The following is a 27,090-nucleotide window of genomic DNA, read 5'->3' as shown; positions in this document are numbered from 1 at the left end:
GACACAGACCAACTCTGTTGGTGATGGCTTTAATGGTTTTTAATAAACTTTTTTATACCATTGTACAAACGAAGTTTTTACTTCTGTATGATTTTTTAAAAAATTTTGTTATAATAAATAAATTAATTTATTATAACAAAACAAAAGCAACTTTGACATTTAATAATGCGTTAGTTAGATGGCTCTACTCGAGTTACTTGGGAACAAAAAAAAAAGGATGAAGAAAATTGCTCCATGGAAAACTGAGAAAATGCATTTTTTTAACGTATACCGATTTTGAACTTTGAGATTACATTTTCTCCAACCTAATTTTTGATTGGAATTTTGCTATTTTTGGCATTCACTCGTAATATCGATAGTTTTTATTATAATAGTATTTGTTATGAAAGTTTTAAAGATATGAAAATTGGTGTGGAAAAATAGGACCGAAATTAAAAGGTGATGGTTTGAAAATTATGATTCTATTGTTTATACTTTGACCGGTCGTATCTCAGGAACCGCTCATCACAATTAAAAGAAGCGTCCTGTCGCTTTTTTTCCAATGCCGTTTTCATGATTTAATTTAATTTAATATTTACCGAGATATTCTATTTGTTTATAAGCCAAACAATTGTTTATAATTTTAAAATATTCCTGAGGCTGCTTAAATAGTCCAATTTCAATTATGTAAAGTACGAGTACATTAGATAGGTACAGTGTCTTTTTATATAAAAATCATAGTTATTCTTATGTATCATAATTATTGTGGTTATTATAGCGACCGTAAATTTTTAATTAACAATTCAATTGTTGCTAAACTGTTCATTCAATTTCCATCGGCTTCTGGAATTATAATCTATACGAACGGAGCTTTTATATTACCAAGTTATTTAATTATTGATAAACAATTACTTATCTAAAATTTTAGTTGAAAATTAAAGATTTTGTTAGAATAACCCGCATTTTCCGGGGAAAATTTTCGTCGAAGTAAATCGGGAAAAACACGTCTCTGTGCAGAATTTAATTACAGTGAATTTTTATTTGGCTGTTTTTGGTGTAAAGTTAAAATATTTGAAGTTATAGAGCAAAAATTGAAAAAAACACGATTTTCGGGCGCCATTTTGTTTATAAAAAAAGTAGCACACTATCTGCGGACTTTGCATACCTATATTATTAATATATAGGGTGAGGCAGATAAAGGGCCTATTAGAAATATCTCGAGAACTAAAGTAAAGAAAATTATGAAAATTGGAATATAGGGGTTTTGAGGTGTGAACTATTTAATGAAAATATTTTGGTGTCTTTGCTACTTCCGGTTATACCGGAAGTTAATTGTAACTTTGTTTTTTTAAATGGGACACCCTATATATTTTTACGTTTTGGGATTCTCCTCGATTTCTTATTTCTTAAAATATAAGGTTTTGTAATATTATACAGGGTAGATTAAAAGATAATTACGTTTTTTTTTATTAATTTCGTAGCAAAATTCACACCCTGTAGAATTGTGGTAGTTTTACATCAAAATCCCTTTATATGTTTAAATGATTTTTAATATGGTCTACTATTGTTACCAATTAATAGTATAGCTAAAATTTGAATTTTAGTATACAGGGTGGGTCGAAACTCGGAATGTGTATTTTCTGAGTTTTCTTAAATGGAACACACTATATTTTAGTATTGTAATGAACTGGTATTTTATGGTACTTTTTAATTTCTTAAGCATTCCCTATACCCAACTGCTTTAATTTGTGCTTAATTGTTAATCGCACCAACAATCTTAACTACGTAGATATTTTGATAGCTCAACCATTATTGGCAATTTTAAGTATCAGTCTCGATTAGTATGTATTTATTTCCGAAAAATTATTTGTGATTGAATATTTTTACGGTCAACGTAATAAAATGTCAGAATGTATTTTGTGTTGCAATTAATGTTTGGCTTAAATCACCGATAACTCACAAACTGAAGCAGTTAGGTATAGGGATTGCTTAAGAAATTAAAAAGTATCCTAAAATAACATTTCATTACAATACTAAATTACAGGGTGTTCCATTTAATAAAACTCAGAAAATACTCATTTTGAGTTTCGACCAACCCTGTATACAAAAAAGGAAAAATTTAACTATACCAATAATTCTTAACATAGTAGACTATAGTAAAAATCATTTGAACATAAACAGGGTTTATTATGTCAAACGACTACAATTTTACAGGGTGTGAATTTTGCTATGAAATTAATAAAAAACGTAATTATCTTTTAACCTACCCTGTATAATATTACAAAATCTTATATTTTAAGAAAGAAGAAATCAAGGAGAATCCAAAAATGTAAAAATATGCAGGGTGTCCCATTTAAAAAAACGAAGTTACAACCAACTTCCGGTATAACCAGAAATAGCAAAGAGACCAAAATATTTTCATTAAATAGTTCACACCTCAAAACCCCTGTATTCTGACTTTCATAATTTTCTTACCTTGAGTTCTCGAGATATTTCTAATAGGCCCTTTATCTGCCTCACCCTGTATACAATCATAAGATTCGATTCCAGCAATAAAATTGCTGGTAAATAACTTTTCCCAAAAATGGCCTATTCTCCGATAATCTGTCCAGACTATTTATATTTAATCGTATTTGAAAACGCTACTGCTGTATAGAGACCATAGAAAACAAGTTATGGCTGTATGTAAAGGTGGTACATGACCCGTGGTACATTCGGTTATAAGTCAGATCATTTTTGTATTTTTTATTATCGCATTATTTTGAAGGAACTACTAAAATATTGGAGTTAAGGAATATTTGCAATTTCATTTTATTTTAGCAATTATATTTTGGTTGCATTGAGGAGGATCCAAAAATGTAAAAATATACAGGGTGTTCCGTTTAAAAAAACATAAGTTTGTGTCACCCTGTCAATACGGACGCCCCTGTATATTTGAATATATTTTTAAATTATGGTACTATGTGTGCCCCAACTTTCACCTAAATAACTTTTTTTGTATCTCTTACGACAAACGAGTAATTGGACTTTGTCACACTAATGCCCCACCCTGTATAATACACTTTCTGATGAGATTCTGATTCCTAACAAGGTTCGAAACCGAATAAAGTACTTATGGCGTTCTCTGAACGAACTGAAATATAAGACGGCTCTTGTTTCGTTTTACAATGAAATAATTATTTAATACTAATTAACATTAAGTCCGCCGACACGGCTATCATGTTTACATTTCAATAATTTTTTAATGACTGTATTAATGGCCACATGAGACAAATATCTGATATTGGCCTGGAGCTGGAAGTGTTAAGGCTTTTTTCAACTAAAAATTGCAAAAAGACCCAAAAAAAGAAGAATTTTTTGATAAATTACCAAGAGAGAAAAAGTGTTTATTTCGATGAGATGCCCCTAAAAAATTCATTTCGAAGTGATTTGGTAAAATTGTTTTTTTTTTATAAATTATTATTTGTTATGGGCCATTCCACGAATATACGTCTGTTCCAGACCATCGTGCCAACGAATATTTTAGTGTGCAACATGAGAAGTATGAAACTAAATTGCAAATTACATTCTTGTTTATTGGAATAATTTTTAGAGCCATTTACTTTCCTACTTCTTATGTTGCACACTAAAATATTCATTGTCGCGATGGTCTGGAACAGACGTATATTCGTGGAATGGCCCATAATAACAATTGCCAGCCCATTTGGAAAAATTACAGAAACATATTTTTTAACTTTGAAAAATATATCGAATCAAGAAAATAAGATATGGTGCATTACAAACGCAAGAAAGAATTTAGTCAGTATCTGCTGGGAATGTTAACTATGATTATACGTCACATGGTACACTCTGATGTCGCGGGGGGACGATCTTATGTGTATGCTTTATGTGTGGTTTACAAAAACAGATTATTTTAAATTTCACTATGAATTTTGTGCTAATGTATCAATACATTAATATAAATTTGCTATAAATACTTTATATGGTAGAAAATGTCTCATGTAATACATATACATAGTTTAAATATAGAAAAATACGAAGGGATTTTGACAGGGCTGACAGCCGAAGTGTAACGTCACGATTGTCATATTGTTATTTATAAACGAAGGTTGAAAAGCCAGGGTTTGCCCATTCTGAAGACTTTTCGTAACTGTACAACTGGTCATGCACCACCTTTATATACTGCCGTAACTTGGCTAAATAATAATTATCATTAGCAAGCAAAATATAATTGCCCAAATAAAATGAAATTGCAAATACAGTCGAACCCGCTTATTGGAATAGCCTTCATGTCAAGCAAAAGTATTTCTATAACCGGGATATTCTAATAACCGATCATTGGTTGCTAGGATAAACGTTTTCGGACCTCAAATTTCTATTGCTGAAACCGGGATATTCTAATAAGCGGGTTCAACTGTATTCCTAAACTCCAATATTTTAGTCTTTCCTTCAAAATACTTACTTACTTACTTAGTCCTAAGCCTTTCTACCTTTAGGTGTAAGGCTTCCTTCAAAATAATGCAATAATAAAAAATACGAAAATGATCTGACTTATAACCGAATGTACCACGGCTCATGTACCACCTTTACATACAGCCATAACTTGTTTTCTATGGTTTCTATACATCAGCTTAAAACAAGCGAAAGTTTTACTTTATCATCATCATCAATGGTGCTACAACCCTATGAAAGAGCCTCGACCTTCCCAAGTCTATTATGCCAGTCAGTCCTATCCATTGCCAACCGTTGCCAGTTTGCTGCGCCTATTTTTCTCCCATCCTCATCTACACCATCTTTCCATCTAAGTTTTGGCCTACCCCTATTTCTACTTCCCACAGGTTGTGACATAAGGATTCTTCTAGGAGGGTTGTTATGCTGTGATCTTGCTAGATGTCCTGCATATCTTAGTCGTCCTATTCTTATAAGAGATACTACGTCTTTTCCACCAAATACATGTTTATATCTACATATACATGTAAAGTTTTACTTTAACAAAATTAAAATAATATTAAAAATGAAACTTTATTGGGACGAAGTTTTCTGGTAACATTTTCGTTGTTTTCTAAAATTTGCAAACCAATGAATGCTGGACAAAGAAGGCTGAGGAAGGCTTTTACCGCACTGGACAGGCGAGAAGTGAGATGCAACAAAGATTCAAAGGTTAAAAAATTTATTGACTACGTTTACAAAAAAAAAGATTTTGAATTGTAGCAAGTCAATTTGATATATATAAAATATATAAGATATATAAGATAATGTGTAACTTTTAGATCCCCACAGCCTTTTTTGCTCCAGCATTCGTTGGTTTGCAAATTTTAGAAATCACGATGGTGTTACCATAAAACTTCGTCCCAGTAAAGTTTTATTGAAGTGAAAACTTCTTTAGGGGCGTTGTGCGATTTTTGGATAGGGGGAAAAGCATTGAATTCGCGACCGTCATCGCTTATGCTATATATTATGTGTATGTATATATAAATTTTGTAGAGGTATTTCAATTTAAAATAAATGTAAAACCTATTTTAGGATGGGGAAAAAGGATTTATTTCACGACCGTCATCTCTTCGGCGAAATAAATTTTGTACGTATCTATATTATGTGTATGTATACATAAATTGTAATAGAAGTACATATTTAAATTTAAAATAAATGTAAAACCTATTTTTGGGAGGGAGGAAAAAGGATTTATTTCGTGACCGTGATCGCGACTGTCATCTCTTCGGCGAAATAAATTTTGTACATTATTTATTATGTGTATGTATATAAATTGTGTAGAAGTATATAAATTTAAAATAGATGTAAAATCTATTTTGAGACGGGGAAAAAGGATTGATTTCGCGACCGTCATCGCTTCGACGAAATAAATTTTGTACGTATATTGTTATAATATACGTATAATAAGAGTAATATTATTGAATTGAAACTTCTTTAGGGACGTTGTGCACTTTTTAGATGGGAAAAAATAAATTGAAGTACCGACCGTCATTGCTTCTACGAAATAAATTTTTAAAGTGAACACTTTTTTAAGGACGTTGTGCAATTTTTTGATGGGGAAAAAGTATTAAATTAGCAAAAACTTCTTTAGGGACGTTGTGCACTTTTTACATGGGGAAAAAGTGTTGAATTAGCGACTGTCATCGCTTCGGCGAAATAAATTTTTGAAGTGAAAACTTCTGTAGAAACTTTGTGCCCTTTTTAGATGGGGAAAAAGTATTGAATTATCGTCAGTCATCCGGACCGTCATTGCTTCGACGAAATAAATTTTTGAAGTGAAAAGTTCTTTACGGATGATGTGCCCTTTTTAGATGAGGAAAAAGTATCGAATTAGCGGCCGTCATCGCGACTGTCATTGCTTCGACGAAATAATTTTTGAAGTGAAAACTTCTTTAGGGACGTTGTGCCCTTTTTAGATGGGGAAAAAGTATTAAATTAGCTACCGTCAATGCTTCGACAAAATAAATTGAAGTGAAAACTTCTTTAGGGACGTTGTGCCTTTTTTAGATGAGTGAAAAAGTATTGAATTAGCGACCGTCATCGCTTCGGCAAAATAAATTTTTGAAGTGAAAACTTCCTTAGGGACGTTTTGCACTTTTTCGATGGGAAAAAAGTATTAAATTAGCGATCATTGCTTCAACGAAATAAAGTTTTGAAGTGAAAACTTCTTTAGGGACGTTGTGCACTTTTTAGATGGAGTAAAAGTATTAAATTAGCGACAGTCATTGCTTCGACGAATAAATTTTTGAAGCGAAAACTTTTTTAGGGACGTTATACACTATTTAGGTGGGGAAAAGTGTTGAGTTAGCGACCGTCATCGCTTCGGCGAAATAAATTTTTGAAATGAAAACTTCTTTAGGGACGTTGTTCACTTTTTGGATGGGGAAGAAGTATTGAATTAGCGACCGTAACCGCGACCGTCATTACTTCGATAAAATAAATTTTTGAAGTGAAAACTTCTGTAGAAACGTTGTGCCTTTTTAGATGGTGAAAAAGTATTGAATTAGCGACCGTCATCCCGTATATACTATAAGAAGTTTTCACTTCTGTCGGCACTACCATGAGTGCTTTAAATTCTTTTTTTTTTTAATTTATTGAAGTAAAACTTCCGCTTGTTAATTGTTAATTACAATTAACAATATTAACATAATTATTATAATAATAAATATATACATTTTGAAATTTCACTTATGTAGTCCTCTCAGATTAATTAAAAATTACCATGGTTTATTCTTTTAAATCGTTTTGGCTTCATATTAGCACAAATTGTGTCGTCACGGGTTATTGTTATGTTGATACCATACATTTAGTTTTCGATTAGAGATAGGCGACTGAACAAAGCGCTAAAATCGGCAACATTGCTTATGATATGCCACTGCCACTTATGACATTGCCACTGTAAAATCGACGAATGACTGAACAAATTGGCGCAACTTGGGTATGAGAAACGGGGCAGCAGTGTTGCCATGAGTGTACTCCTATATCTAATTTAAAAGTAAACACACGTTATTATGAATATTAATGATAGAGTTGGATGATTGGTTATATAATAAGTGTGTATGTATCATGTATGTGATCATTGCCTAATATTTCTTATTTTCACGCTACTAATTCATTATTCTAGAGATTCCCAAGTTGAACAAGTGACTGAGTTAAAAAGAAGCGAGATAATCCAACGATCTGTAGAAGACTGTAGATTAAATAGCCTGTATGTTCCGTTAGCTCTGTATAAATGTGAAGACTTAAAAGCTGTCTATGATAGAAGCGATGAAAATTATGTTGGTAGAAGGCGTACTCATAAAATGAATAACTTATGAATTGACTGTATCTTTAATGTTTTGTTTATGTTTTTAGTCACTTAAGATTAATTATAATACGGAATTGAGACTGTTTTGTTTGATACAATTTAATAAAATATAACATTATTTGATTTATATTTTTCTTCAAAATTCCAAACATTGGATACACAAAGGTTTAAAACAATAGCAAATTTCGTCAGAGAAACACCGTCATTTGGAAAAGAATTTAGTGATTTTCGATCAGGATATCTCATCTGTCCACGTTTTTCAAAAAGTACCAGCACGCTTGAGCTTAGTGAGAAAGGTTCAAAAGCTGTACCCCTTTACTTTTGTAGATTACTCCGCGATTCAAAAACATATTCCGATGTGCATCACTTTACGATATGACAGACAAATAAGACAAGACGAAGTTGTCAAAACTTTAAAGGAGTTTTTCTCAAAATTGTTTTCAAAGCCGGTGAACATTATAACTCACTACTAGACTGATCTACTAGATCCTCCTGAAACTAAACTACTAGACCGATCCTCCTGAAATTTTGCATATATTTTCTTTAGATATTCTGCAAGTAACGCCGTCGATATGTATTTGTTTTTGTGCTTATTTTTTGTTTAGCAATAATAAATATATTGATATTCACCCGTTTATTACACATAAGTTTTTTTTACTTTCGAGTGGTACTGAGAACTCATAAATTATTAAAAATAAAAAAACTCGATAACGTTACATCGAGAGACTAATTAGATAATAAAACTTGTTGAATTTTTTGTTTCACATAATCCAGTGACCAGTTCCGATGTCCACAGCAAAATCCATGTTTTTGAGGTGTCTATAAAAATTTGCCACCGTTAGACGATTGGCATATTTTTAAATATTTTTCCTTGAATTTTTTTAAATATTATTTGAATAATTGTAGTTTATAAAAAAAATATATTTATTATTTCATAGTTTCAAAAAATAATCCATAGTTTTAAAAAAATCACATAAATGTGCTTAAAATGTTGATTTCAAACCATCCCGCCCCCCTCCAGGTAAATTTGACACTTTGATAACAACGAAACAAACTTTTTTTGTGTGTAATATTCAACATTCAACTAGCGTCTGCTTCCCTTACCGGCTCTGCTGCGATCGACCCTCACGCTCATTGCTCATTGAAAGAAATCGAAATAATCATAATCAACATAAGCATAATATTTTACCCTTTCCAGAATGGAATAAACCATGGTAATAAATTTTCAAAGACTACAAATTAATGAAAATAATTTGAAGAAAAATCTTCTACATAATATATTTATTTTAAAAAACCCTAAAAGAGGGCTACAAATACAACAACGTTTTCGCTCTAAAGAGAGCATCATCAATGTTCTTTTTTTATCTTCTGTTCAACAATTCAACATTTTTAAATGTTGACTAAGATAAAAAACAAAGGTAGGTTATACTTATAGGTTATATTTACAAGCTTTACATGCTAAGCCACCAAAAATACATCGGTTAAAACCGTTTAAATGTCTTACATTAGAATGTTAAATCCAAATGATAGGATCTACCCTAAGGCATCATATGACCTTCCACGAAGCACGGGGGTTGTTGAGTATAATTATGTCTTCATATTGAGAAAAGAAAAAGTTAACTGAAGTAAACGTGTAAAAGCATTTCCGATTGATGACAGAACGAGAAAGAAAAGGCAACTTGAAGTTTTGTGAATTGATATATAGTCTAGGCGCCAGAGGGGTCACCGTGTCCTTTTCAATTCTGATGGACAAACTCAACGGTTTCTTATGGATTTTTGGCTGCTGATGACGAATTTCGATGGTGGATTTCGATCCGAGTGGTCAAAAAATTGTTATAAACAATTTAATTGTTTATAAGGCTCTGGCTCATAAACTAAAAGAGATAAAAAAAATGTTTCAAATAAAATTTGTTCTTTAATAAAAACCGAAGAAAAAACGTTTACTAAACTTAAATCCAACAATTAGAACTCAAGATATTGTAAAATTAGTACACAATGCAAATTTGTCAAATAAGTATTTTTTTAAGCTTTATCGCTCGTAACTCGGCTTCTACGCATGCAAATGAGCCTTAGAAGGTCTCATTTTGAAGATTAATTAATAGGCTTCCAAAAAAAGTTTGTTAAATTACTTTATATTTGTTTTAAAGTTATACACGTTTGAAGTTATAATTTTCTTAAAAAAATTTTACATTAATTTGTTTATAAGGATTTCAAGCAAATTTGAGCTATAAACATTTATACTTTAATCAACAATAATGATAGAAGAATTCAAAAGGAACAATTTGAGCTTATGAAAATATTCGTAAGTTTATTTTTGGCCAAGATATCGATATTTTAATGGCGCGGTATGAGGCGCAAGATCGGCTCACAGTCAAGAAAATGACGAAATTCGTAGCCAAAATTTCGATATCTTGACCAAAAATAAACTTACGAACATTTTTATAAGCTCAAATTGTTCAGAGTTTTTTATCATTGTTGTTAATTAAAGTATAAATGTTTATAGCTCAAATTTGCTTGAAACCTTATAAACAAATTTATGTATAATTTTTTTTAAGAAAATTATAATTTCAAACTGGTATATTATCTTAAAAACAAATGAAGATAAAGTAATTAGACAAACTTTGTTTGGAAGCCTATTAATTAAACTTTAAAATGAGACCTTCTAAGGCTGATTAGCTGCGTAGAAGCCGAGTTACGATCGATAAAGCTTCGAAAAATACTTATTTTGCAATTTGCATTGTGCACTAATTTTACAATATCTTGAGTTCTAATTGTTGGATTTCAGTTTATTAAAGGTTTTTTTCTTCGTTTTTTATTAAGGAAGAAGATTTTATTTGAAATATTTATTTTTTATTTTTTTAGGTTATGAGCCAGAGCCTCATAAACAATTAAATTGTTTATAACAATTTTTTGACCACTCGGATCGATATTCACCCTCGAAATTCGTAATCAGCAGCCAAAAATCCATAAGAAACCGTTGAGTTTGTCCATCAGAATTGAAAAGGACACGGTGACCTCTATTTGGCGCCTAGTCTGATATTTACATTAGCCACTAACGTTGCCTTTTCTTTCTCGTTCTGTCATCAGTCGGAAATGCTTTTACTAATTTAGTGGCTAGTGTAACTATTTCATGCAAACGCATTTTATATGGATTCATTTTTTTCGTATTCGGAAAAAACTAATAAATATTTTTGAAAAATTTAAACGCAGATTACATTATTACCGAGGGCCGAAAAAGTTCTGAATGATATATTTGAAACAAAAAAACAATAAATTTTCTCCTCTTTTTCACTCAATGTAACTTGTTAAAATGATTATCAGCAAGGAGAAATAAACGGGGCTCATCTATACATTAATGGAACGTAGATAGAGTGCTTAAAACAGTATTGTTACCTGGGAACTATTATAAATGAGCATTGGAGCAATGCACAAGAAATAAAGTGCCGCATAGGAAAGCCAAGAACGGTCTTCAAAAGTCACACATATCCCTAGATACAAAAATGAGACATTTGAGATAATATGTTTTCTCTGTATTGTTGTACGGAGCGGAGGCATGGACGCTTACAGACACCATTATTAAAAAACTTGAAGCATTTGAAATGCGGCATTATAGAAGAATGCTGAGAATATCATGGACAGCAAGGATCACCAACAAGGAAGTTCTAGGAAGAAATGACCGGATATTGTGTTTACGATCAAACGCTTAAAATTGCAGTATCTGGGACATTTATGAGAAATCAACACCGTTACTCCCTGCTGCAGTCCATATTGCAAGGTAAAGTCAAAGGTAAGCGGGGACCCGGTAGAAGGACAATGTCACTGCTGCGAAATTTGAGAACATGTTTTAAGAAAACCTCAGGAACTGTTTCGAGCCGCAGCGAGCAATGGTTCTTAACGGTTAATCATTATTCAAATATTCTGTCACTTCACATCCAACGGACTGTATCAAAAATATATAAGCCATAGTCACGTTTGTTTTGTCATTTAATAATATAACATACTAACATGAAAAACTTAGCTTATAGTTTTTCACACTGAAAATGAACTTAGCAAAGATGTCGTTCAAACAATCAAAACTATCAGACCTTTTCCATCTATATTAAATTTAAATTCAAAATGCAGCACAGAAATAAACAAACCAAGACACGTTAAATGCTACTAGGAGCACTCCTGAATCATAATTTACAATGTATAAACTTTGGAAATCATGATTTGGGATTTACAATTTATATGTTACAGTTCAAGTTGATTCTCAGTTAGAGTTTACTATTCCTAGTTCGAGTCAACTCCAACTAAAACAAGCAGTAAGAGTTGATTTGAAAAATTGAATTTAAATTTTACTAGTTAAAGTCGACTCTTCCTAACCCTTGTTAGTAAAAGTAGATCGCGGGAAAAATAGAATCAACTCTTACTAGTTTGAGTTGACTATTCCTGGATCGATTCAGTAAAAGTAGATTATACGAATATAATCTCACATGCTTTTTTGATGAGTGTGCGTCTCTTTGTTTTGACCGTTTCAACTACTTATCACGATTTGATCATATCCAGTAACATTTAATTTCTAAAATCTGTTGTTTGTGTGAATCAACTCTACCCCAGGCTGTGGGTGAAAAATAGGTCGATTTCAGGATATAATTCAGGAATTTTTGAAACCTATCAGGTGTTGTAAAGGACGATGCCAGGAATAACTTCTACTAAAATTTAACCAAAAATATTGTGCGCTTTTTTTTTTAATTGCGATTTTCATTTGTTAAATTTGCAATTTTTAATGATTTTTAATTTTGCAGCTTAGGATATTGATTTTAGAGAAAAACTTTTTAACAGAAAGTTGTAGTAAATTAAAAAACCTACAACTTGAGGTACGGTAAGTTTAATTTGGTTAATTGGTTATTGCAAAACAGCCTGCGAAAGGTCCAAAATGGCCGTTTTTTACAATTGCATTATTTATTGTACAAATAATTTTTTTTATTTTTTAAAGCTTAAAAATGAAGATCTTTCAATTCCAAACATAAAAAAAAATCGTAAAGACAGATTAACTTATTTGTTGCTTAGATATTATAAATTGTTTATCCCAAGAGGTCAAATGTCGAAGGCTATAACTTTTTGAAAAAAAATCGTATAGAGTTGGTGAATCATCTAATCTCCTTCTAAAGAGTTATATTTTCATATTCTGATGTAAAAAAATGCGTAAAACATTTTTAAACCTCTAATTTGTGGGTTTGAAAATAAGGGGGCAATTTCGTTATAAACATTTAGAGCTGAAGCTGCCCTGTACATCCTATGAGTTTCTAACTTCAGATTATTGTTATTGAAGATGAAACGAAGATTTATAAAAAAATTAAAAATTTCTACGACCAACTGAAGCCGAGATAATTTTTGGGTTTGAAAATAAGGGGGCAAATTTCGTTATAAACATTTAGAGCTGAAGTGGCCCTGTACATCCTATGAGTTTCTAACTTAAAGATTATTGTTGCTGAAGACAAAACGAAGATTTATAAAAAAATAAAAATTTTCTACAACCCACTGAAGCCGAGACAATTGTTTTTTTTTTTCTTAAATCGTAGTGCCTTTATTTATAACAATTAAGAAATTATTTTACAGTCACTGACTAAAGAAAAACTTATATTATCTTATAATAAAAATTATTATAAAATATAATTACATTTAATTATTAAAAATTATTTTTAAAATCGGTGCTATTGCGAGCGGCCGAATTTTGCAAATCGCCCGGCTCGCTTCAAATCCGCGTGCTCGGAAAATTTTTACGTAACTTGTATTAAATTTTGTCAGAAAACAATTTAACAATATTACCATTATAGTATACAGTCTATTTACCACTGTATTTGTTTTTCTTGATAATCTTTTATATGTGAAATTTCATTTCGGAAGAAATAATATTACAAAAATGATACATATATATGAAATATATTTTAAATTTTTTCATTGTTATATAAATATAATAATAATAATGTTACTTCTTACTATAATATACAATATAAAAATTTTTCTTCTTGTAGCGGCTATTCGTTTTGGATTTCACATATAAAAGTTTATCAAGAAAAACAAATACAGTGGTAAATAGACTGTATATTATAATGGTAATATTATTAAATTGTTTTCTGTCAAAATGTAATACAAGTTACGTAAAAATTTTCCGAGCGCGCGGATTTGAAGCGAGCCGGGTGATTTGCAAAATTCGGCCGCTCGCAAAAGCACCGATTTTAAAAATAATTTTTAATAATTAAATGTAATTATATTTGATAATAATTTTTATTTTAAGATAATATCAATCTTTCTTTAGTCAATTACTGTAAAATAATTTCTTAATTGTTATAAATGAAGGCACTATGATTTAAGAAAGAAAAATCTCGGCTTCAGTTGGTTGTAGAAAATTTTAATTTTTTTATAAATCTTCGTTTCGTCTTTAGCAACAATAATCTGTAAGTTAGAAACTCATAGGATATACAGGGCCGCTTCAGCTCTAAATGTTTATAACGAAATTTGCCCCCTTATTTTCAAATCCAAAAATTAGAGGTTTAAAAATGTTTTACCCTTTTATTTACATCAGAATATGACAATATAACTCTTTAGAAGGAGATTGGATGTTTCACCAACTTTCTACGATTTTTTTTTCAAAAAGTTATAGCCTTCGACATTTGACCTATTGGGATAAACAATTTATAATATCTAAGCAACAAATTCGTTAATCTGGCTTTACAATTTTTTTTGTGTTTGGAATTGAAAGATCTTCATTTTAAAGCTTTAAAAATTAAAAAAAAATTATTTGTACAATAAATAATGCAATTGTAAAAAACGGCCATTTTGGACCTTCCGCAGGCTGTTTTGCAATAACCAATTAACGAAATTAAACTTACCATAGCTCAAATTGTAGGTTTTTTAATTTACTACAACTTTCTATTAAAATGTTTTTCTCTAAAATCAATATCCTAAGCTACAAAATAAAAAATCAATTAAAATTGCAAATTTAACAAATGAAAATCGCAATTAAAAAAAAGGCGCACAATATTTTTGGTTACATTTTAGTAGAAGTTATTCCTGGCATCGTCCTTTACAACACCTGATAGGTTTCAAAAATTCCTGAATTATATCACGTTTTTTCACCCACATGCTGGGGTACTCGTACTAAATGGCATTGGGAAGAGTACCTATACTTTTTCTAGTTAGAGCCTAATTTTATTAGTAAATATTGAATAAAAATCTTCATTTTATATTTATAATCAACTTTTACTGAAACCAGCCGTTTGAGTTGACTCGAACTAGGAATAGTCAACTCAAAACTGGATAATCAACTTGAACTGTAACATATACATTGTAAATTATGATTTGGGAATGCTCCTAGTAGCATTTAACGTGTCTTGGTTTGTTTATTTCTACTGCATCTGGAATTTAAATTTAGTATAAGTGCTATTAAATTCCTATTTTATCAGATTAATGTGTTCATGGAACAGTTAAACTAATCGTTTTTAATTTGTGTTTTAGTGTTGAAAAGTTAAAGTTGTTGAGAAAATCGAAGAGAGGCCGTAAATCCCCGGGCGACTCCTCAAGCGATACTGAGAAATCCAGAAAGAAAAAATCGAAAACCACTGTAATATCAGACGATTCTGATAATGAAGGCGACTCTTCAAAAACGACCAGAAGTAAAAAAACAACCAAAGACGTGGATGCCGATTTAAATGATGATACATCGAATAGTAAGAAATCTGGGAAAAGGGTTAAGAACGATAAAGATTCTGAAGAGGAAAATCCGTCGAACAAGGACATAAAAACAAAGGACAAAGATGTGGAATCTGGCGAAGATAAATCTTCGAAGAAAAGTGTTAAAACAAAGGAAGACGACAGCGAAAATAATGAAAATGTAGTAATCAGTGATTCCGAGGAAGAAGTAAGTACAAAGAAAAATAAGAAAAGTCAACCTGAAGACGACAAAACTACGAAGAAAGGAAGTAAAAACAAAAAAGCAAAAGATGCGGAGGAATCTAAAAAGAAAACAAAAACGAAAAAAGGATCAAACAATAATTCAGATGCAGAGTCTGTTGACGGAGATAAGAAATCCCAGTCAGATGCAGACTCAGATTCACCTTCAACCAGTTCTAAAAATGGCAACAAAAAGAAGAAAACTAAAAACTCAGTAAGTAAATCATATGTTAGACTTAGATATTGTAGCGTATAAATGATTGATTTCGCTGCAGCATTAGAAATACAATTTTTCCCTGGTACACCATATTTTTTTCTAACTTATTATCTCACAGCTTCTTCTTTTAAGTGCCATCTCTGCGACGAAGGTTGGCAATCATCGTGGCTATTCTGGCCTTCGAGGCAGCTGCTCTGAACAGTTGCCTTGGGCTGCAACCAAACCATTCGCTCGGGTTCTTCAACCCGGAAACGCGTCTCCTTCGTACGCTTCTCCTACCCTCTATTTTTCCTTGAATTATGAGCCTCAAGATGTTACATAGTTCGCCGCTCGTCACATATCCGAGATATTGCAATTTCCTTTCTTTTACTGTGTTTTCAGTTTCCCTCTCTGTGCCAATTCTCCTTAACACTTATACAGGGTGAGTCACCACTAACGGGACGGAAGATTACAGCAAAATGGTAAAAGATTTGAAAAAAATTTTAAATTAATAGTTTGTAAGTTGATAAAAGCTACATTTTAAAATTATTTTGAAGTATACAGGGTGTCCCAATAAATGGCGGCGTATCAAAGTTATATTTTTTCTTATTGAATACCCTGTATTTTATTGCATTTTTTAATTGTCCGCAAAAAAGTTGTTTGTTGACATTTCTTAAAATGTAAAGTTTTAAAAGAAGGCTTATTCTCAAGTTATTTAAGAAATTATAAAAATATTACTTTTACATCTAAATTGTTGGATATTGGTTGAACGTATTCCATGATTAATTATTACACATTTGTCTACAGGGTGTTCAAAATTTACAGTTTCATTATTGAAGTATTCAATGTTTCATATGATGATTATTTTAAATAGAACACCATGTATATTAACAAACAATTATACTTAACAAATTTACCTCTTTCGAATAGTATATGGATGTCCTATACCTAGGTCTCATAGTTTTTGCGTAATTTACGATTATTTAGATTCTTAATCTGTAAATCGATTTTAAAACAAAAGATGAAGTTAATTAATGTCATTGTATGACATTGTCACTTTATGACAATACGGTCTGGTAATTATCTTATAATTAATGCATTCCATGATTGATTATTACACATTTATTTAGAGGGTGTTCAAAATTTACAGTTTCATTATTGGATTATTCATCAATGTAGCATAATATGATGGTTATTTTATTAGAAAACCATGTATATTAATCAATGATTATACTAAACACAGGTTTCTCTTTCGAATGGTATAGAGATGTTCTATAACTAGGAGTCATAGGTTTTGCGTAATTTACAATTTTTTTAAACGGTACATCGATTTTAAAAATATTTATAGTCACTCTCGATTTTTAAACCCATCATCTTGGCATAGTTGTTATAGAGTGTAGATGTAAATAAATATGTAGGTATATTTTTATTTGCTGATTTGTAAAATAAACTTTTTCGTTATTGAAAATAACTAAATACATAACGAAACAAAGAAATATTAATAAAACAAATACATAAATAATACAAAATGAACCACAACTTACTATAAGTAAAAAATTATCAGTTATGTAATACATGTTCAAAATGTTTATACAACAAGCGATTTTAAATTATTTGTTTACGTTATTTAACATAGCTGGTGTTATAGACGCAAGCGCGTTCGAAATTCTTAATTTCATAAAAATATAATCTGATGTAGTAGGGTAAGAAAGAGTAGTATTTACAATATTTTTAATATAACCCCATTTAAAAAAATTCATCTTGGTCAATCCTGGTGACCTAGGTGGCCAAATATATGGACCGAATCTATCTATCCATTTATTTCTAAATTTTATGTTGAGGTTGTTCTTAACATCACGTCAAAAGTAAGCAGGAACTCGTCGTCCAATTGGAGCCACATGTTTGTTCGCACGCTAAGTGGAAGATTTTAAGATGGATCCAAAAAACTTGTTTTAAGAAATTTAAAAATGTTGCTCCATTCAGATTTTCGTCAAGAAATATGGGTCGATTATGTACTCGCTCAGAATACTGCCCCAAACATTAACACTTCATCGATGTTGTCGATCAACAGTAAAATGTTTGTTTACTGCATCATAATAAAGTGAAAGCTATGTCTATTAACTAGACGATTATTATGAAAAGGAGGTAGATTCGTCTGTACACAATACATTCTTTAAAAAAATCAGGATCTTCTCCAAATTCTAAAGTGTATAAACGAAAAGTTAAACGTTCCTGTTCTGTCTAATGCTGGTGTAGTTGAGTTTTATACGGATGATAGATGATAGTGGTTTTTCTTATGTATTCTACATACACTCGTTTGACTGATTTCCAATTGACTTGAAATTTTTCACGTACTAGTATTTGGGTTTTCCGTAACAGAAAGCAGGACATCAAGTTCGTTAACGTCATCAAAAATAAATGGTTTATTTTTATTTAACTTTTCGTACCTATGCAACATCACCAGTAGCACGGAATCTATCGAGAAATCTCTCAAAAACGTCCTTTTTGGGGTGTCTTCTATCAAGATATTTTTAAGCGTAAATTTTAGAAGCTAAGAGACAATTTTAAAAATATTCCCCAATGCAAAGTAGCATGTCTACTCTTTCATAGATAGCGTGATTATTCATTTTAAGGAACAATTAAATTTGAGCCAAAGCCATTTTTAAGTAAAAAGGATTTGAATATCATACGCGGATGTTTATAGTTTTGATAATTACCAGACCGTACTGTCATAAACTGACAATGTCATACAATGACATTAATTAACTACATCTTTTGTTTTAAAGTCGATTTACAGATTAAGAATTTAAATAATTGTAAATTACGCAAAAACTATGACACCTACGTATAGGACATCCATATACCATTCGAAAGAGGTAAATTTGTTTAGTATAATTATTTATTAATATACATGGTGTTCCATTTAAAATAAGCATCATATGACACATTGAATACTCCAATAATGAAACTGTAAATTTTGAACACCCTGTAGACAAATGTGTAATAATTAATCATGGAATACATTAAACCAATATCCAACTATTTAGATGTAAAAATAATGTTTTTATAATTTCTTAAATAACTTGAGAATAAGCCTTCTTTTAAAACTTTACATATTAAGAAAAGTCAACATAACTCAGAACACTCTGTACATAGGTATAGGGAAGTCTTATAAAACTATACCTTATTTTTTGCGAACAATTAAAAAATGCAATAAAATACAGGGTGTTCCATAAGAAAAAAAATAACTTTGACACGCCGCCATTTATTGGGACAGCCTGTATATTTCAAAATAATTTTATAATGTAGCTTTTATCAACTGACAAACTATTCAATTTAAATTTTTTTCAAATCTTTTACCATTTCGCTGTAATCTTCCGTCCCGTTATTGGTGACTCACCCTGTATATTCGTGACTCTATCCATGAAATTCTTAACACTCTTCTAAATGTCCACATTGCAAACGCGTTAAGTCAATTTATTGCATTTCGATTTAATGTCCATGATTCAGCTCCATACTAAAGCACACTGTTTACATAACATTTAATTAGTCTTATTCTAATTGCCAACATCAAATCTTAGCTGCATAAAATCTTTTTCATTTTCACGAAGTTGGCACGTGCTTTTTCAATTCTCACTTTTATTTCTGCAGTATAATCATTATTTTCTGTGATTATCGTTCCCAAGCAGGTATATTTTTTACTCTCTCAATCTGCTGACCGCCTACCGTTAATATTTTGTTTGTATTGTTGTTCTTGCTAATTTTCATAAATTTGGTTTTTTTGATGTTAAGAGAGAGTCCATATTCTCCACTATATCTTAATATTTCGTTCATTAGTCTCCCAAGAACTCAACACAATAAATATCAATTTTCTAATACTAATGTCTTTCCCTTTTAGGATTCATCTAAAGAATCAGAAGATGAAGATAAAGTTAAAGACAAAAACGACAAATCAAACAAGACCGATGATGAAGACGATAGCTCGAAAAAGATATCTACAATTTCTAGCGATGATTCCGATGCAGATACCAGTGTACAGAAAGTGACAATTAATTCATCCGATAGCGAGACTGAAGATAAAAAAAAGAAAACGATAACGTTAGATAGCTCTGATTCTGACGACGATTTTGCTACAAGGAAGAAAGAAAAGAAAAAGGAACTAAGCAAGTATGTTTTTTCTCATATATACGGTTTATTAAAGACATTTTTACCCCTTAACACGTTGACGGACAGAACGTGTATGGACGTCTCATTTCCATTGAAGTAATTGTGAGACAACGTCTATAGACGACATTTTTAAAATATCGAGTTGCCATAAGAAATCGGTGTCAAAAATGTCACATTACATCTACAGATGCATATGAAATCTGACACGTCCATGGTCGTCGTCCACATGTTTACAAAAAATGTTAAAAAACTCATTGTGTCTGTCCATAAACTACACTTCTTCTTCTTCAAGTGACATCTTCGTTCCGAAGGTTGGCGATCATCAGGGCTATACGTATTTTCGAAACTGCTGACCGAAACAATTCGTTGTTTTTTTATTTTTTTTTATTTATTTATTGACGGGATTACCCCATTAAAAGTTATACAATTAACAATAATAAGTTTACGAGCTAAATATGTACTAATAATACTTTAACAACATTATAATTAGATATCAAATATTAGAATAAGAATAGGTAGGTACTTGTAACCTTAGAACTAACAAAAAATTAAATAAATACTCTATTTAAATTATTTTTAAACATATTCAGAGATATATCAAAAATTTCAATGTGTTTGTCATTTATAAGTTTACAGTAACGATCTACAGGTGAATTTTGGCCATAACTTGTGCGATGGAAAGGAATATAAAATGTTATAAAGTCACCTCTTCGATTTCTAGTTTGTATATCAACATTAATACACTGTAATAGATCACAGCAATCTAAATTTCCATTTATTAAATTATACAAAAATACTAATCCTACTTGATTACGTCTATTTTCCAGTGTATTAAGTTTTAAACTGTTTTCTATTAATGAATAATCGTGATCTACAATAGTTTCACCTAATTTAAATGCACAGAACCTCAAAAATTTGTGTTGAATTTTTTCAACAGTCATATTATGAACTGCATGGTATGGAGACCATACTATAGAGCCATATTTAAGTTTAGATCGTACCAAAGAACAATAAACTCCTCTTACAGTGTCAACTGAAAAATTACTACAGTGTCTCAAAATAAGTCCTAACATTTTTGAAGACTGAACTGTTCGTAATTAATGTGTTCAACAAAACTCAAACTTTCGTCAAAAATCACTCCTAAATCTTTAACTTTTGAAACATATTTCAGATCTTCATTATTTATTTTATATGAAGTATTGATCTTCTTATTACCTTTGAAAAAACTAATGTAACAGCATTTTGAGACATTTAGGTTGAGTTTGTTTACTGTACACCAATGTGTCAATCTATCCAGGTCTTCCTGCAGAAGGTGTTGGTCTAAAGGACTAGAAATTATCTTTGATATTTTAAAATCGTCAGCTGTTTTCAAAGCAGTCGAAAATAGAATTCACAAACAGATCAAAGAAAATTGGTGAGCAGTGCCCGCCCTGAGGAACGCCCGATGTAACTGCAATAGAGTTTGACAGAAAGGATCCAACCTTAACCTTCTGCTGGTGGCCAGACAGAAAACTCTTGACCCAGGTGACTGTGGTTATGCCAAAACCAATATCGATGAGCCTCTTAAGGAAAATGCTATGGTCAACTCGATCAAAAGCTTTAGAAAAGTCTGTATACACTGTATCAATTTGTTTAAAGTCTTCCATAGCATTTATTAATATATTCTGATATAAAACTAAATTGGTAATAGTAGATCGACCTGAAAAAAACCCATGCTGATTCTTGTTTATTAAATTTCGACATAACCAACTTAACTGACCACAAACCAAGCTGTCAAAAAGTTTGGGAATAGATGACTGTATGCAAACACTTCTATAGTTCTTAACATTGCTTTTATCTCCGTTCTTGTAAATAGGCATAATATAACTATTTTTCCAGTAATCAGGAAAAACAGATGTTGTTAGGGACAAATTATATAAAACATGCAATGGTTTTGTAAGAGTACAGATACACCTTTTAAGTAAAATATTGGGTATTCCATCAGGACCTAATGTAGTTTTACTAGGTAAAAGCAAAATTTTATTATAAATTTCTTGTATAGAAATGTCTGCAAAGTCAATATTTTGTGAACAATTTACAGGTAAAACTAAATTATCCACAGAACTATTTTGGTCTCCAGGAGTGTAGACTGTCTGAAAGTATTCCTTAAAAAGGTTCACAATGTCTTAGCCATTTTCTGCCAACTCTTCATTATACTGCATTGAGTGTGGTAGTGAGTGATTAGACTTTAGGTCGCGCACATACTCCCAAAAGTACCTAGGATTAGTTTTGAACTCATTATTTACATGAGATATATACTGAGACCAACATACTTCTCTGACTCGTTTGCATTCTGTACGTAGTTGACAAAATCTTAGGTAATCTGTTGCTACAGCTATACCATTCCCGTAGATTCTTTAGCCAGGAGTTTCGTCTTCTTCCTATGGACCTTTTTCCTGCTATCTTCCCCTGCATAATTATTCGAAGCAGTTCATATCTTTCGCCTCTTGTAATGTGTCCTAAGTATTGCAGTTTTCGTTTTTTGATCGTAAATATGACTTCCTTTTCTTTATTCATTCTTCTCAAGACCTCGACCTTTGTGACTCTCTCCGTCCATGATATTCTCAAGATTCTGCGATACATCCACAGTTCAAATGCCTCTAATTTTTTGGTATCAATCTTTTTCAGCGTCCACGACTCCATTCCGTAGAGCAGCACAGAAAGTACGTAACATCTCATCAGGCGAAGTTTCATTTCAAGGCTCAAATCTCTTCCACAGAACACTCTCTTCAATTTAGTGAATATGGATCTGGTTTTTTCTATTCTTATTTTCATTTCTGCTGAGCTATCGTTGTCTTCATTCATAAAAGTGTCTAAATATTTGTATTTGCTAACTCGATCGATAATTTCATTGTGTCAATATAAATTTTGGACATTTTGTGTTGATTTCGATATTACCATAGTTTTCTTTATGTTCAAAGATAGTCCATATTCTTCGCTGCAGTCTGCTATCTTATTCACCAATGTTTGTAGCTCTTCAAGTGTTTCTGCGATCAGAACGGTGTCGTCGGCAAATCTCAGATTGTTTAATCTAACACCATTTATTTTAATACCTATGGATTGCTCAGAGAGTGTTCTATTCATTACGTCTTCGGAATAGAGATTAAACAGGGTTGGTGACAGTATACACCCTTGTCTCACACCTCGCTTTATTTCAATTTCTTCAGTGGTATTATTCTCTACTCTCACTACTGCTTTCTGATTGTAGTACATATTTGCTATTAGTCGGATGTCTCGTTTATCTAAATTCTTTTCTGCCAGGAGTCTGATTAGATGATCATGCCGCACTTTATCAAAGGCCTTGTTATAATCTATGAAACACATGAATACATCTTGATTTATGTCAAGACATCTTTGAAACATAACGTTCAGTGCAAACAACGCCTATCTTGTTCCGAGTCCATTTCGGAATCCAAACTGGGTATCATTGATGTCCATTTCCAGTTTTCTGTGTACTCTAGTGTGAATAATTTTCAGGAATATTTTCAGTACATGGCTCATCAAACTGATTGTATGGTAATCACTACATTGTTTGGCATTCATCTTTTTTGGTATAATAACAAAGGTGGATAAAAGCCATTCTTGTGGTATTTTTCCTGATGTATAAATACTATTGAAAAGTTCAACTAAAATGTGGATCGAGTCTTCTTCTATCAGTTTAAGGATTTCCGTTGGTATTTCATCTGGACCTGGGGCTTTACCGTTTTTCATTCTTTTTAGCGCGTATATTACTTCCTCTTCCGTTATTTCTGGACCTTCATCTCCTTGTATGTTACTTAGTTCAGATTGTTGTCTATCATCTGCAAAGAGTTCTCCAACATAGTTTTTCCATTTCTTCAACTGTTCTTCTATTTCTGTTATTATGTTTCCGTTGACATTATACAGGGTATTTGGCTGCTTACGTTTTTGTGTACCTGCAAGTTCTTTCACTTTTTTATGTACATTAAAAATATCATGTTTTGCCTGCAATTGCTATATTTCTTCACATTTTCTTTTATAAAAATCTTCCTTTGCTATTCTGATTTCTTTTTGAAGTTATACTTCTTTACCGGCGATAGAGGGTGAATTTTTATATGTTAAAACCTATCAGCCCGGCGCATGCGCATTATAACTTTGTTCTGATTGGATGTTCAAATGACATGTCAAAAATTATCCGATATGGCAGCTGTAGGACAGCTGTGGTTTGGAGGTAAAGGTAAACAAATGTATAATATATTAGTTTTATTGTTGTGAGGACAGAAACAAAAAAGTTTATAATATTGTAGTGACTTTTAAATAGTTTTTAAAAGCAACAGGTACGTAATAAAATTGTTAATGTATCATGGGTATAAACCTACCTATTTGATCTGCCAAAATACATAGTATGTAATACTTTTATTTATATAATTTGATTACCATCAAAATTTCTATCAATATTCACCTAATATATTGTTTTCTTACTCTATGTTTTGTTGTATTTTTTCAATTCTAAATCATTTCAATTCAAAATTAAAATAATTTGATCAATTTTCAAAATATCAAAATATCACAAGTTTAATCTGTTTAGTTAGTCGATCTTCGTAAATAATGACACATAGTGTCCATGGCTAAGCGTTGAAGGCGCATGAATTCCAATACCAACCGCGCTTATCAGCGCTGGTTCGAGTCCCAATAGAAACTTTCTTTTTTGTTTTTTTTAATACATTTTATGATTGTAAGTATATTTATTATATAATTTTATTTTCAGAAAATACGTATTTAGTTAAAAAAATTTTCGACAATTAATGTTCAGACATCATTTGTGGCTTGTTTAATGTGTTTGTGTGTGTTTTATTCTTTTATTATTTTAATTTTTGGCACTGTTCTAATAAAAATGTTTGAGAAGTAGTAAGTATAAATTAGTTTAATCTTTAAACAAAATATAAATAAAAAGTATATTAATTTCGTTTAAATCATATAATAGAAGTATAACTTCTTACGTGCGTACAAAGTACACACACATTCTTTTTGATTTCTTTCTGTATTTGTTTATACCTTTGTTCGTTTTTTCCTTTAATTATTCTCCGATTGTCCATGAGAAGAAGGATTTTATCAGTCATCAATCTTTGCTTTATTTTTGTCTAATAATAAAACACTGAAAACGTTTGTTTTCTATATTTCCACAGAATTTATTATAACTAAGTGACTACAGCTGTTTCGGCAGAGTGCCTTTCTCAAGTGATATAGTTTACAATGTGTTTGCCTTTTTAAGTCTTCAACTGAAGAGGTTGAGGAGTGGGGAGCTGTTTGTCTCGAGTTGGTCATTCAGAATTATATCTGTATTTTTCAGTTTATTAATTTCCATAGATTCTAAAAAAGATAGCTTAAGGCCTTTATTTTGAATATGCAGAATTTGAAACTCTTCATTGAAAGAATGATTATGATCTAGAAGGTGAAGTGCGTATGTAGAAGTGTCTGTTTTTCTATTGTTGAATGCCCTTTTGTGTTCTGCTATCCGTTTGTCAAAAGTTCTGCCAGTTTGACCGATGTACGTTTTCGGACAGTCACCACACGTTATTTTGTACACACCACTCTGTAGTTGCTTTCTCTTTCGGCTCTTATTGTTCTTAATATATTTGCTTAAGTTGTTGTTAGTTCTGAAAGCTGGTGTCATTCCTTTCTTTTTTATGTATCTGGCTATTTTTGTTGCTATCTTGCCAGTATATGTGAGAGAGCAGAAGGTACTGGGTTCTTTCTGTGGTGGTGGATACACTAATTTATTTATTTTTGGTTTTCCTTTAGTCAGAATTTTCTTCGCAGGTCTTGTTATCGCCATTTTTACGTTTTGCCATTTTTTATCTATGTTGTTCGTTGGCTGAGATGTTTCTTTTTCATGAAGTATTTTCAAATTATTATTAATACATCTTTGCAGTTCCTCCTTTACCTCCAGGTTACATAAATGACTGACGTCTATCTGGTTTGCTCTTCTTTTCTGCTCCAATATTTTTAGTTTAATACTGATTTGCGCTATTAGAGGGTTATGGTCTAAATAGACATCTGCGAACGGATTTTAAGGAGTTTCTGTATCGTTCGTTTATCAGTAAAAAATCAATCTGGTTTCGAATTATTCTTTGGCCATTGTCATGGGGTTATTTCCACGTATAAAGTCTTCTCTTTGGTAAGTTGAAGAATGTATTAGATACAATCATGTTATTCTCCTGACAGAATTGAAGCAGTCTGTCACCTCGTTCATTTCTTGTACCGAGTCCGTGTTCTCGTACATGTTTGCCACTTTTTCCTTTACCAATTAGTTAAAATACCTAGAATTACCGTGATGTCTCGTGGTTTCGTCGATTTTAATAATTGATTGATTTCTTCGTAGAATTGTTCAATTTCGTCCTCGGATTTATCTGCAGTAGGTGCATAGATCTGTATGATATTTAGTTTACTTGTGTTTGTTTGTAGTTGGAGAAATAAGAGCCGATCTGATACTGGAGTAAAATTAATGGCCGACTGCATCATAGACTTAGATACGAAAACTGCTACGCCGTGTCTGTGTTGAGTACTACTGTTTCCGGAGTAATATGCTATGCCATTTGTTGTCGAAAAACTGCCAGAATTTGGCCACCTAGCCTCACTAATGCCTAGAATGTCGACATTTAATCTTTGCATTTCTTGTATTATATTATGCATTTTGCCTGGATCATACATACTCCTAACATTCCATGTACCAATTTTTAATACTCTCTTGGGTGTTTTTCTATTTTCTTTAAGAGTGGTATTTATTACTTCACAGGGATTTTGCTGGTTGACGACCCGGAAGGCCCTGTGGTCTTCTTGTGATATACCTCCCATGCCGGATCCTGGTCTCCAGGATCTACTACACTACTCCAAGAAATTAACCCACCACCTTAAAAATAGGCCTTTTGATGTCTCGAATTTCCTAAATCTGTTGTCCGATTTAACTGATTTTTTTAATGTTATATCCTTATTCTCTAACAATATCGCTGTAATACAA

General features: G+C 31.5%; 1 protein-coding gene across 2 annotated transcripts in view; it reads left to right on the top strand.

Annotated features, from left to right (window-relative positions):
* The window catches only part of LOC126886299 (transcriptional regulator ATRX homolog), a 140,286-nt gene that overhangs the window by 16,945 nt on the left and 96,251 nt on the right, over window positions 1–27,090 (top strand). For both annotated transcript variants that reach the window (XM_050653173.1, XM_050653181.1), the window contains 2 exons: window positions 15,278–15,926; window positions 19,807–20,075. In XM_050653173.1, the coding sequence (XP_050509130.1) occupies window positions 15,278–15,926; window positions 19,807–20,075 (918 nt within the window). The remainder of the gene's footprint in view (window positions 1–15,277; window positions 15,927–19,806; window positions 20,076–27,090) is intronic.

The sequence above is a fragment of the Diabrotica virgifera genome, chromosome 1 (assembly GCF_917563875.1).
Source record: "Diabrotica virgifera virgifera chromosome 1, PGI_DIABVI_V3a".
Taxonomy (NCBI): domain Eukaryota; kingdom Metazoa; phylum Arthropoda; class Insecta; order Coleoptera; family Chrysomelidae; genus Diabrotica; species Diabrotica virgifera.
Note: the sequence above shows the minus strand (reverse complement) of the source record. Positions and strands in the feature narration are given on the sequence as shown.